This window comes from Cherax quadricarinatus, chromosome 65 (assembly GCF_038502225.1).
Source record: "Cherax quadricarinatus isolate ZL_2023a chromosome 65, ASM3850222v1, whole genome shotgun sequence".
Taxonomy (NCBI): domain Eukaryota; kingdom Metazoa; phylum Arthropoda; class Malacostraca; order Decapoda; family Parastacidae; genus Cherax; species Cherax quadricarinatus.
In genome coordinates this window covers 12,174,191-12,187,803 of record NC_091356.1, presented here as the reverse complement: position 1 = coordinate 12,187,803, position 13,613 = coordinate 12,174,191, and the positions used below count along the sequence as shown (strand labels likewise).

Here is a 13,613-nt window from a genome sequence, read left to right as displayed (position 1 = left end):
CAGTCAGCTCTCTCATAAAGCTTTCATACAGTCAGCTATCTCATAAAGCTTTCATACAGTCAGCTCTCTCATAAAGCTTTCATACAGTCAGCTCTCTCATAAAGCTTTCATACAGCCAGCTCACTTATAAAGCTTTCATACAGTCAGCTCACTTATAAAGCTTTCATACAGTCAGCTCTCTCATAAAGCTTTCATACAGTCAGCTCTCTCATAAAGCTTTCATACAGTCAGCTCTCTCATAAAGCTTTCATACAGTCAGCTCTCTCATAAAGCTTTCATACAGTCAGCTCTCTCATAAAGCTTTCCTACAGTCAGCTCTCTCATAAAGCTTTCATACAGTCAGCTCTCTCATAAAGCTTTCATACAGTCAGCTCTCTCATAAAGCTTTCATACAGTCAGCTCTCTTATAAAGCTTTCATACAGTCAGCTCTCTCATGAAGCTTTCATACAGTCAGCTCTCTCATAAAGCTTTCATACAGTCAGCTCTCTCATAAAGCTTTCATACAGTCAGCTCTCTTATAAAGCTTTCATACAGTCAGCTCTCATAAAGCTTTCATACAGTCAGCTCTCTCATAAAGCTTTCATACAGTCAGCTTTCTTATAAAGCTTTCATACAGTCAGCTCTCTTATAAAGCTTTCATACAGTCAGCTCTCTCATAAAGCTTTCATACAGTCAGCTCTCTCATAAATCTTTCATACAGTCAGCTCTCATAAAGCTTTCATACAGTCAGCTCTCTTATGAAGCTTTCATACAGTCAGCTATCTCATAAAGCTTTCATACAGTCAGCTCTCTCATAAAGCTTTCATATAGTCAGCTCTCTTATAAAGCTTTCATACAGTCAGCTCTCTCATAAAGCTTTCATACAGTCAGCTCTCTCATAAAGCTTTCATACAGTCAGCTCTCTTATAAAGCTTACATACAGTCAGCTCTCTCATAAAGCTTTCATACAGTCAGCTCTCTCATAAAGCTTTCATGCAGTCAGCTCTCTTATAAAGCTTTCATACAGTCAGCTCTCTCATAAAGCTTTCATACAGTCAGCTCTCTCATAAAGCTTTCATACAGTCAGCTCTCTCATAAAGCTTTCATACAGTCAGCTCTCTCATAAAGCTTTCATACAGTCAGCTCTCTCATAAAGCTTTCAGTCAGCTCTCTCATAAAGCTTTCATACAGTCAGCTCTCTCATAAAGCTTTCATACAGTCAGCTCTCTCATAAAGCTTTCATACAGTCAGCTCTCTCATAAAGCTTTCATACAGTCAGCTCTCTCATAAAGCTTTCATGCAGTCAGCTCTCTTATAAAGCTCTCATACAGTCAGCTCTCTCATAAAGCTTTCATACAGTCAGCTCTCTTATAAAGCTTTCATACAGTCAGCTCACTTATAAAGCTTTCATACAGTCAGCTCTCTCATAAAGCTTTCATACAGTCAGCTCTCTCATAAAGCTTACATACAGTCAGCTCTCTTATAAAGCTTTCATACAGTCATCTCTCTCATAAAGCTTTCATACAGTCAGCTCTCTCATAAAGCTTTCCTACAGTCAGCTCTCTCATAAAGCTTTCATACAGTCAGCTCTCTCATAAAGCTTTCATACAGTCAGCTCTCTCATAAAGCTTTCATACAGTCAGCTCTCTCATAAAGCTTTCATACAGTCAGCTCTCTCATAAAGCTTTCATACAGTCAGCTCTCTCATAAAGCTTTCATACAGTCAGCTCTCTTATAAAGCTTTCATACAGTCAGCTCTCTCATAAAGCTTTCATACAGTCAGCTCTCTCATAAAGCTTTCATACAGTCAGCTCTCTCATAAAGCTTTCATACAGTCAGCTCTATAAAGCTCCTCAGAATTGAGCTTTTTTGGTAAATGTGACTGACAGAGCTCAGCATTCATTGAACAGTAAGTATTTTACCGCAAGGACATTTTCAATCGCATTTACAAAAAAAAAAAAAAAATCCACTATATAGAAGAGCTTAAAAACAGAGTTTACTGTACAGTATTTTCCTGAATCTGTAATCCCACACACAGTAAAACCGTCCAGTGTGACCTTATTGTATTTAAACGAAATAAAAACTTCTTGATGGTATGAAGGTCACTGGAGTGGAGGGAGAGTCAGTGGTCTCCACTCCACAAGAACAGATATTAATACCTGTAAATAAAACACCTGCAGCATGCCATCAATACGATAACACAACCTTTGCAAATATACAGCGTCTAAAACCATCAACAAATAAAATACCTTTCATCAATGGATTACTCACAGTGTCAAATGCAGTGTTTGTGGCTCTCACAGAGACCCACACAGAAGATCACTTTGACAGCAAAATATGGATACCAGGTTATAAGTTATTCAGATACAACAACAACAACAAAATACACAAATAGCGCACACATGGAGAAGCTTACGACGACGTAACTTTATAAATGGTTCAAGTCAGACCGAAATGTCATCGTAAGCTCCTCTTACGATGACAACAAGGGGGATGGGGTGGACTGGCCTGTATGCCACAGTCGCTTATTTTCTAGGAATTACTATAAACTCAAACCTTGTCATTGTGGTTATATACAACCCACCAGATACAACTTCCCATCAATTCAAGGAAAAGCTTTCGAAAATTGACTACTGTCGGGAAAAATGTTCCAGTCCCAGCCCCAGATAGCTTGTTGCTGGGTGATTTCAGCTTAAGGCACCTAAAATGGAGGAATGTTGCAAATGTCTTAGCAAAGATAACCCCAGGATGCAGCTCAGATGAAAAGCCACACCCACACACATGAGCTATTAACTGTAGTAAAAGGCTGGAGTTAGAATGACAAATTCCCACTCCCGCCAGTATACTCCACCAATATTCAAAAGTCTAAATTTGCCCACCATAAAGAACATCCGTACTTATTCATGTACCTACTACGTACACAAACATAAAACCTCCACTCAAACTACAACTCACCAACCTTAATAGGACACACGACCATAACACAAGACACACATCTCTCTTTGATGTACCCCGTGTCTATATCACACTGTGTAAAAACTCTGTGCACATAAAGGGCCCCAAAATTTGGAATTCATTACCAGAAAATACTAAAATAACCCGGTCTGAAAATCAATTTAAGACTCTTCTCAAAAGCCACTTCCTCACCCTAGATTAAATACTCAGTACTCAATATTTAACTTTACCAAAAAAATCTCCTAATTGCCTAAATTCAAGACTAGCTGCCCAAGTTCATACATTGACTAATACTACATAGTAGTATAAATTCCTGCCCAAAACAGTACTACCCTACAACCAATTGTATTCTCATACTGTATACTAGTTTCAGCAAATCACAATGTTATATTCCCATAATATAATTTCAGTATTTACCATTGAAACTATTTTACAACTTAAACTATGATAAATTTCTTTAGTATAAAGTAGTCAGTAAGCCATTAAGTCTGCCCATAATGCCTAGGCATGATAGTGGCTCTCTCTGCACTGCAGCTCATTATTGTAAATACATAATATCAATGTACTACTTGCAAAGAAATAAAATTGATTGAGCTGCACCAAATTCACCTTAAGCCAGCAAATAGTGGAGCCAACTAGACGGGAAAATACACTTGACCTTATCTTCACTAATAACGATGATCTGGTACGAAATACAACAGTATCAAAGACAATACACTCGGATCACAACATAATCGAGGTACAGACATGTATGCGCAGGGCTCCTAGCCAGCGACATGAGATTGTTTATAAGGGTGTCTTCACTAACTTCAACTTCACTAACAGAAATATACAGTGGGATCAAATTAAATGAAACAAGCTGGGAAGATATCCTAAAGAACACGGATCCAGAGCTTTGACTAGAAAGAATTTCCTCCGTGGAATTTGAGGTATCCTCAAGACACATTCCCCCTGAGAAAAAAACAAGATATAGACTAGAAAAAGACGCTCCTTCTATAGGCGAAGGTCAAGAATCACACAACTGTTGAAAGGGGGCCAATATATCTGAAATACAGGAGGCACTGGCAAGAAAAATAGAAAATATCGAACTTAAGTTTAAGGAGTCATATAGGAGCCAAGAAATACACGAAGAACTTAAAGCAATAAATTAAGTTAAAAAATGTGTATTTCTTTGCTTGTGGCAAATCTAGGGCAAAAACCACATCCAATATCGAGCCCTTTCTTAAATGAGATAGAACTTACATAGATGAGATAAGATAAGATAAGATTTCGTTCGGATTTTTAACCCCGGAGGGTTAGCCACCCAGGATAACCCAAGAAAGTCAGTGCGTCATCGAGGACTGTCTAACTTATTTCCATTGTGGTCCTCAATCTTGTGTCCCAGGATGCGACCCACACCAGTCGACTAACACCCAGGTACCTATTTGCTGCTAGGTGAACAGGACAACAGGTGTAAGGAAACGTGTCGAAATGTTTCCACCCACCGGGAATCGAACCCGGGCCCTCCGTGTGTGAAGCGGGAGCTTTAGCCACCAGGCCACCGGGCAAAGAAAAGAGATACTGAAGTCTCAATATGACTCAGCGTTTAATGAGCCGTTAATCACACCAAGGGCCACAGTCTAAATTATTTTTGTTATGACCGAGATGCAAAATTTAGTTACTTCAAGAATTTCTTATATAATCTTAACACCACAAGCCCAGACTCGTGGAACTCCGTACACATCAAGAACTGCAAGAAACTCCTATCACGTGCCTTCAAGCATTCTGTGGAGAGGGAACATGGTCACAGGCGTCATCCCACACTCACTTAAAACAACAGACTTAACCCCACTCCACAAAGGTGGCAGTAAACAAATTACAAAAAATTACAGAACGATAGCACTAACGTCCCACATAATAATTTTTGAAATGCTTCTATGAAGCAAGATCACCAATCACTGGGATACACAACAATTGCGCAACCGGGGAGCCTTGGTACAGAGCAGGTCGCTCCTGCCTCTCGCTACTACTGGACCACTATGACATGGTCTTGGATGCAATGGAGGACAAACAAAATGCAGATATAGTATACACAGACTTTGCGAAAGCCTTCGACAAGTACGACCATGGTGTAATAGCACACAAAATGTGTGATAAAAGAATAACAGGAAAAGTTGGTAGATGGATCTATAACTTCCTAACAAACAGATAGTAAACAGAGTAAGGTCAGAGAGGGCTACAGTGAAAAGCTCTGTCCCACAAGGCACAGTATTCATTCCCATCCGGTTCTTCATTCTCATGTTTCACATAGGCAGAGACTTAAGCCAGCACCGTGTCATTCTTTGCTGACGATAAAAGAATTTGCACGAGTGTCAGCAATTGAGGACACTGCAAATTTCCAAGCGGATATTAACCAGGTCTTTAATGGGGCCTCAGAAAACACTATGAAGTTCAGTGAAGACAAATTTCAATTACTCCGCTATGGAAAACTCGAGGAAATAGAAACTAGATCGGAGCATAAAACAAATTCCATCCATACAATAGAGAAAAACTACTGTGAAGAACCTGGGAGTGATAATGTCAGAGAATCTCACTTTCAAAGATCACAAAAATGTATCTACAACATCTGCTAGGAAAATGATAGGTTGGATATTGAGAACCTTCAAAACTAGGGACGCCAAGCCTATGACTCTTCAAATTGCTTGCCCCTCAAGGAAGGTTTCTTGATGTTGGTGAGGGGCTCTTGATTTAGGGAATTGGATCTGTGCTCCAGTTCTCCGAATTAAGCCTGAATGCCTTCCACATCCCCCCCCAGGCGCTGTATAATAATCCGGGTTTAGCGCTTCCCCCTTGATAATAATAATAATAAATTCAAATTGCTTGTTCTCTCAAGACTGTACACTAACTACCCCTTTCAAGGGAGGCGACATTGCAGTCCTGGAGAATATACAGGGAATAGCTGATGGTCCAACAAATTAGTGATTGGTACATGGGATTAGTTAATGGTCCAAGTGACTAGTTAATGGTCCAAGGGACTAGTTAATGATCTAAGGAATTGGTTGATGGTCCAAGGAATTAGTGGAAGGTGTACGAGACTAGCACCCAGGCACCTAATTACTGTTAGATGAACAGGGGCAGCAACATGTGTAAGAGACTAGCACCCAGGTACCTACTTGCTGCTAGGTGAACAGATGCAGCAGAAGGTATAAGGAGACTAGCACCCAGGTACCTACTTACTGCTAAATGAACAGGAGCAGCAATAGGTGTAAGAGACTAGCATCCAAGTACCTACTTACTGCTAAGTGAACAGGAGCAGCAACAGGTGTAAGAGACTAACATCCAGGTACCTACTTACTGCTAGGTAATCAGGAGCAGCAGCAGGTGTAAGAGACTGGCACCCAGGTACCTTCTTACTGCTATGTAATCAGGAGCAGCAGCAGGTGTAAGAGACTGGCACTCAGGTACCTACTTACTGCTAGGTGAAGAAGGGCAGCAACAGTTATAAAGAAACATGCCCGTCGTATCCTGGGGGAGGGTGTTAATATACCTTAGATAGGACTGGTTTTTTAATAAGTTTAGGTTTAATAACAGCTCTTGGCCCGCAAAACTCATTTGTGTAAAAAAAAAAATTCCACCCATGCCAGGGATTTAACCCGGGTAAGCCGGTACGGGACGAGAGCGCTAACAACTGAGCCACCAACCACATACCTGCAGATGTCCTGGCTAAAGGAGAAGGTAGAGGCGCTGGAAGCGCATCTCTCCATGGGTGGAGCTGGAACCAGGCTTACATCGTACAGCTCCTGCGTGAGAAAACACACGTTAGTTACCGTATCGTTAGATCTACGGGGAACGGTAAACCTGTAGGGGTTTAACTAATGGTTTTAAAAGTCGACAAGTAGGTGACCACCTCATCTCCAGGCTGAGGGACTGACCCCCCCTCATCTCCAGACTGAGGGACTGACCCCCTCATCTTCAGGCTGAGGGACTGACCCCCTCATCTCCAGGCTGAGGGACTGACCCCCTCATCTTCAGGCTGAGGGACTGACCCCCTCATCTCCAGGCTGAGGGCCTGACCCCCCTCATCTTCAGGCTGAGGGACTGACCCCCCTCATTTCCAGGCTGAGGAACTGACCCCCCTCATCTCCAGGCTGAGGGACTGACCCCCCTCATCTCCAGGCTGAGGGACTGACCCCCCTCATCTTCAGGCTGAGGGACTGACCCCCTCATCTTCAGGCTGAGGGACTGACCCCCCTCATCTTCAGGCTGAGGGACTAACCCCCCTCATCTTCAGGCTGAGGGACTGACCCCCCTCATCTCCAGGCTGAGGGACTGACCCCCCTCATCTCCAGACTGAGGGACTGACTGATCCCCTCATCTCCAGACTGAGGGACTGACCCCCCTCATCTTCAGGCTGAGGGACTAACCCCCCTCATCTCCAGGCTGAGGGACTGACCCCCCTCATCTCCAGACTGAGGGACTGACTGATCCCCTCATCTTCAGGCTGAGGGACTGACCCCCCTCATCTTCAGGCTGAGGGACTAACCCCCCTCATCTTCAGGCTGAGGGACTGACCCCCTCATCTTCAGGCTGAGGGACTGACCCCCCTCATCTCCAGGCTGAGGAACTGACCCCCTCATCTCCAGGCTGAAGGACTGACCCCCCTCATCTCCAGGCTGAGGGACTGACCCCCCTCATCTGCAGGCTGAGGGACTGACCCCCCTCATCTCCAGACTGAGGGACTGACTGATCCCCTCATCTCCAGACTGAGGGACTGACCCCCCTCATCTCCAAGCTGAGGGACTGACCCCCCTCATCTCCAGGCTGAAGGACTGACCCCCCTCATCTCCAGATTGAGGGACTGACCCCCCTCATCTCCAGGCTGAGGGACTGACCCCTCTCATCTCCAGGCTGAGGGACTGACCCCCTCATCTCCAGGCTGAGGGACTGACCACCCTCATCTCCAGACTGAGGGACTGACCCCCTCATCTCCAGACTGAGGGACTGACCCCCTCATCTCCAGGCTGAGGGACTGACCCCCTCATCTCCAGGCTGAAGGACTGACCCCCCTCATCTCCAGGCTGAGGGACTGACCCCCCTCATCTCCAGGCTGAGGGACTGACCCCCCTAATCTCCAGGCTGAGCGACTGACCCCCCTCATCTCCAGACGGAGGGACTGACCCCCCTCATCTCCAGACTGAGGGTCTGACCCCCCTCATCTCCAGGCTGAGGGACTGACCCCTCTCATCTCCAGACTGAGGGACTGACCCCCCCTCATCTCCAGGCTGAGGGACTGACCCCCCTCATCTCCAGGCTGAAGGACTGACCCCCCTCATCTCCAGGCTGAGGGACTGACCCCCTCACCTCCAGGCTGAGGGACTGACTCCCCTCATCTCCAGACTGAGCGACTGACCCACCTCATCTCCAGACTGAGGTACTGACCCCCTCGTCTCCAGACTGAGGGACTTACCCCCCTCATCTCCAAGGTGAGGGACTGACCCCCTCATCTCCAGGCTGAGGGACTGACCCCCCTCATCTCCAGACTGAGGGACTGACCCCGCTCATCTCCAGGCTGAGGGACTGACTCCTCTCATCTCCAGGCTGAAGGACTGACCCCCTCATCTCCAGACTGAGGGACTGACCCCCCTCATTTCCAGGCTGAGGGACTGGCCCCCCTCATTTCCAGACTGAGTGACTGACCCCCCTCATCTCCAGGCTGAGGGACTGACCCCCTCATCTCCAGACTGAGGGACTGACTCCCTCATCTCCAGACTGAGGGACTGACCCCCTCATCTTCAGACTGAGGGACTGACTCCCTCATCTCCAGACTGAGGGACTGATCCCCTCATCTCCAGACTGACCGACTGACCCCCTCATCTCCAGACTGAGGGACTGACCCCCTCATCTCCAGACTGAGGGACTGACTTCCTCATCTCCAGACTGAGGGACTGACCCCCTCATCTCCAGACTGAGGGACTGACCCCCTCATCTCCAGACTGAGGGACTGACCCCCTCATCTCCAGACTGAGGGACTGACTTCCTCATCTCCAGACTGAGGGACTGACCCCCTCATCTCCAGACTGAGGGACTGACCCCCTCATCTCCAGACTGAGGGACTGACCCCCTCATCTCCAGACTGAGGGACTGACTTCCTCATCTCCAGACTGAGGGACTGACCCCCTCATCTCCAGACTGAGGGACTGACCCCCTCATCTCCAGGCTGAGGGACTGACTTCCTCATCTCCAGACTGAGGGACTGACCCCCTCATCTCCAGACTGAGGGACTGACCCCCTCATCTCCAGACTGAGGGACTGACTTCCTCATCTCCAGACTGAGGGACTGACCCCCTCATCTCCAGACTGAGGGACTGACCCCCTCATCTCCAGACTGAGGGACTGACCCCCCTCATCTCCAGACTGAGGGACTGACCCCCTCATCTCCAGACTGAGGGACTGACTTCCTCATCTCCAGACTGAGGGACTGACCCCCTCATCTCCAGACTGAGGGACTGACCCCCCTCATCTCCAGGCTGAGGGACTGACCATCTCGAGCTAACACTGCCTATCTTACACTGTTCCTTCCCGTCTGTATTATATTAATAAAACCAATGGTGGCGAAACGTATCCGCAATGAAGATACACAAGTGTATCACACGTTTCTCTTGTGTTTACCTGGAGAGGGTTTTGGGGGTCAACACCCCCGCGGCTCGGTCTGAGACCAAGGTTCATGGAGGATCAGGGTCTGATCAACCAGGCTGTTACTGCTGGCCGCACTCAAGCTGACGTACGAACCACAGCCCGGTTGGTCAGGTGCTGATTTTAGGTGCCTGTCCAGTGACTTCTTGAAGACAGTCAGGGGTCCATTGGTAATCCCCCTTATGTATGCTGGGAGGCAGTTGAACAGGCTTGGGCCCCGGACACTCTCTTAATGTACTCGTGGGGCCCCTGCTTTTCTTTGGGGGAATGTTGCATCTCTTGCCGAGTCTTTTACTTTCGTAGGGAGTGATTTTCGTGTGCAGGTTTGGTACTAATCCCTCCAGGACCTTCCAAGTGTATATAATCATGTATCTCTCTCGCCTGCGTTCCATGAAATATAGATCAAGGACCTTCAACCGTTCCCAGTAGTTTAGGTGCCTTTTCGTACTTAAGTGTGCCGTGAAAGTTATTTGTACACTCTCCAGGTCTGCAATGTCGCCAGCCTTGAAGGGGGCCGTCAGTGTACAGCAGTATTCCAGCCTAGAGAGAACAAGCGATTTGAAGGGTGTCGTCATGGGCTTGGCATCCCTAGTTTTGAAGGTTCTCATTATCCATCCTATCATTTTCCTAGCGATGAGGTAGATACATTGTTGTGGTCTTTGAAGGCGAGATCCTCTAACATTATCACTCCCAGGTCCTTCACATTTCTTTTTCGCTCTATTATATGGTTAGAATATGTCGTGAAGGGTCTCACAGCACTTCAGGAATGGGAGACGCGATAGAAGTAAACCTCTCTCATGAAATAGATAGTTATCCACATATATCGGTAAAAGCTTATTAATATTACCTACCTAAATATTAATGCAAAGATTATGGCGATATTTCAGTTCGTTCCGGTACTCGCCGCCGCTCAACAATTACAGCAATTTAGTAGGTAATTTCATAAGTTTTTCAACGGGAGCCTCGTGCGTGTGAAAAATTGCGTTCTTAATTTTAATGGAGCACCAGTTCTCCTGTTTACAGCCTTAACAAGCAGTCGAACCCGGCCACTGGACAGGTAATTGAACCCGGCCACTGGACAAGTAATCGAACCCAGCCACTGGACAAGTAATCGAACCCGGCCACTGGACAGGTAATTGAACCCGGCCACTGGACAGGTAATTGAACCCGGCCACTGGACAAGTAATCGAACCCGGCCACTGGACAGGTAATCGAACCCGGCCACTGGACAGGTAATTGAACCCGGCCACTGGACAGGTAATCGAACCCGGCCACTGGACAGGTAATCGAACCCGGCCACTGGACAGGTAATTGAACCCGGCCACTGGACAGGTAATCGAACCCGGCCACTGGACAAGTAACCGAACCCGGCCCCCATCCGTAAGCCTTGTAGCAGACGCCACAGGTGACCGGCTGCATCTAAAGTAACGGACATGCCTCTCACCTGGTGTTGACCGTCATAATTGAGCAACAATTTGCAATCGATGCAATAACTCGCCTCTAGACCCACGAGTGTGTACACGTGACGTGTATTATTCTACCCAGGAGATAATATATCAATTTTGACGGTCCAGTGGCCCCATTATTATATTCTAATCATTATTATTATCATTAATATTATTAGTATTACTCATATTATCAATATTAGATATCAGTATTATGTTATCAGTATTATTACTGTTAGTTATTATCAGTATTATCATTAATATTTTTTATTAATATTGGTATTATAAATGTTGAAAAAATTATTATAATTATTATTATTATTATTATTATTATTATTATTATTATTATTATAGAGGTTAGGGTCATCAACAATTCCTAGAGTGCACTAGGAGTGTTTGTTAATTACAAAAGCGTTGTTTCTCGACCATCTCTGTCGTAAAACATTTACACAGTGTTTACCCGGCCGCTGTTGGTACAGTAAACACTACTGGACCAGCAGGGATGGATAGGGATGGATATGGATGGGTAGGGACTGATAGGGTTGGATAGGGACGGACAGGTATGGATAGGGATGGGTAGGGGTGGACAGGGATGGATAGGGACGGGTAGGGGCGCTCGTGTTAATGTTAAGTTTAGCGCTGGTGTTAATGTTAAGTTTAGCGCTGGTGTTAATGTTAAGTTTAGCGCTGGTGTTAATGTTAAGTTTAGCGCTGGTGTTAATGTTAAGTTTTGCTCTGGTGTTAATGTTAAGTTTAGCGCTGGTGTTAATGTTAAGTTTAGCGCTGGTGTTAATGTTAAGTTTAGCGCTGGTGTTAATGTTAAGTTTAGCGTTAGTGTTAATGTTAAGTTTAGCGCTGGTGTTAATGTTAAGTTTAGCGTTAGTGTTAATGTTAAGTTTAGCGCTCGTGTTAATGTTAAGTTTAGCGCTGGTGTTAATGTTAAGTTTAGCGTTAGTGTTAATGTTAAGTTTAGCGCTGGTGTTAATGTTAAGTTTAGCGCTGGTGTTAATGTTAAGTTTAGCGCTGGTGTTAATGTTAAGTTTAGCGCTGGTGTTAATGTTAAGTTTAGCGCTGGTGTTAATGTTAAGTTTAGCGCTGGTGTTACTGTTAAGTTTAGCGCTGGTGTTAATGTTAAGTTTAGCGCTGGTGTTAATGTTAAGTTTAGCGCTGGTGTTAATGTTAAGTTTAGCGCTGGTGGTTGAACATAGTGGGAAGAGTCTACAAGGGAGTTCTCTAGGAAGTAGTAGTACTAGTAGTAGTATTAGTAGTACTAGTAGTAGTATTAGTAGTACTAGTAGTAGTATTAGTAGTACTAGTAGTAGTATTAGTAGTACTAGTAGTAGTATTAGTAGTACTAGTAGTAGTATTAGTAGTACTAGTAGTAATATTAGTACTAGTAGTAGTATTAGTAGTACTAGTAGTATTAGTAGTACTAGTAGTAGTATTAGTAGTACTAGTAGTAGTAGTACTAGTAGTAGTACTAGTAATAGAATTAGTAGTACTAGTAGTAGTATTAACAGTACTAGCAGTAGTATTAACGGTACTAGCAGTAGTATTAACGGTACTAGCAGTAGTTTTAACGGTACTAGTAGTATTAACGATACTAGCAGTGATATTAACGGTACTAGCAGTAGTATTAACGGTACTAGCAATAGTATTAACGGTATTAGCAGTAGTATTAACGGTACTAGTAGTATTAACGGTACTAGTAATATTAACGGTACTAGCAGTAGTATTAACGGTACTAGCAGTAATATTAACGGTACTAGCAGTAGTATTAACGGTACTAGCAGTAGTATTAACGGTACTAGCAATAGTATTAACGGTACTAGCAGTAGTATTAACGGTACTAGCAGTAGTATTAACGGTACTAGCAGTAGTATTAACGGTACTAGCAGTAGTATTAACGGTACTAGCAGTAATATTAACGGTACTAGCAGTAGTATTAACGGTACTAGCAGTAGTATTAACGGTACTAGCAGTAATATTAACGGTACTAGCAGTAGTATTAACGGTACTAGCAGTAATATTAACGGTACTAGCAGTAGTATTAACGGTACTAGCAGTAATATTAACGGTACTAGCAGTAGTATTAACGGTACTAGCAGTAGTATTAACGGTACTAGCAGTAGTATTAACGGTACTAGTAGTATTAACGGTACTAGCAGTAATATTAACGGTACTAGCAGTAGTATTAACGGTAGTAGCAGTAGTATTAACGGTACTAGCAGTAATATTAACGGTACTAGCAGTAGTATTAACGGTACTAGTAGTATTAACGGTACTAGCAGTAATATTAACGGTACTAGCAGTAGTATTAACGGTAGTAGCAGTAGTATTAACGGTACTAGCAGTAGTATTAACGGTACTAGCAGTAGTATTTACAGATAACTTTCACCAGGTAAGTCACTCAGCGCTCGTACCAATACTAAACATATACAACACACAAAAAAGATAAAATTATTAAAATAAAAACTTGGAACATTAATAAAACACTCAAGACAAATGAAGGCCACTATACCAAGTTAAAATAACCGGTATTTATTATAACCCCCATTAAT

General features: G+C 44.4%; 1 protein-coding gene across 4 annotated transcripts in view; it reads right to left on the bottom strand.

Annotated features, from left to right (window-relative positions):
* The window catches only part of LOC128700530 (E3 ubiquitin-protein ligase MARCHF8), a 158,701-nt gene that overhangs the window by 73,266 nt on the left and 71,822 nt on the right, over positions 1–13,613 (bottom strand). For all 4 annotated transcript variants that reach the window (XM_070098947.1, XM_053793783.2, XM_053793782.2 and 1 more), the window contains exon 2: positions 6,623–6,714. In XM_070098947.1, the coding sequence (XP_069955048.1) occupies positions 6,623–6,714 (92 nt within the window). The remainder of the gene's footprint in view (positions 1–6,622; positions 6,715–13,613) is intronic.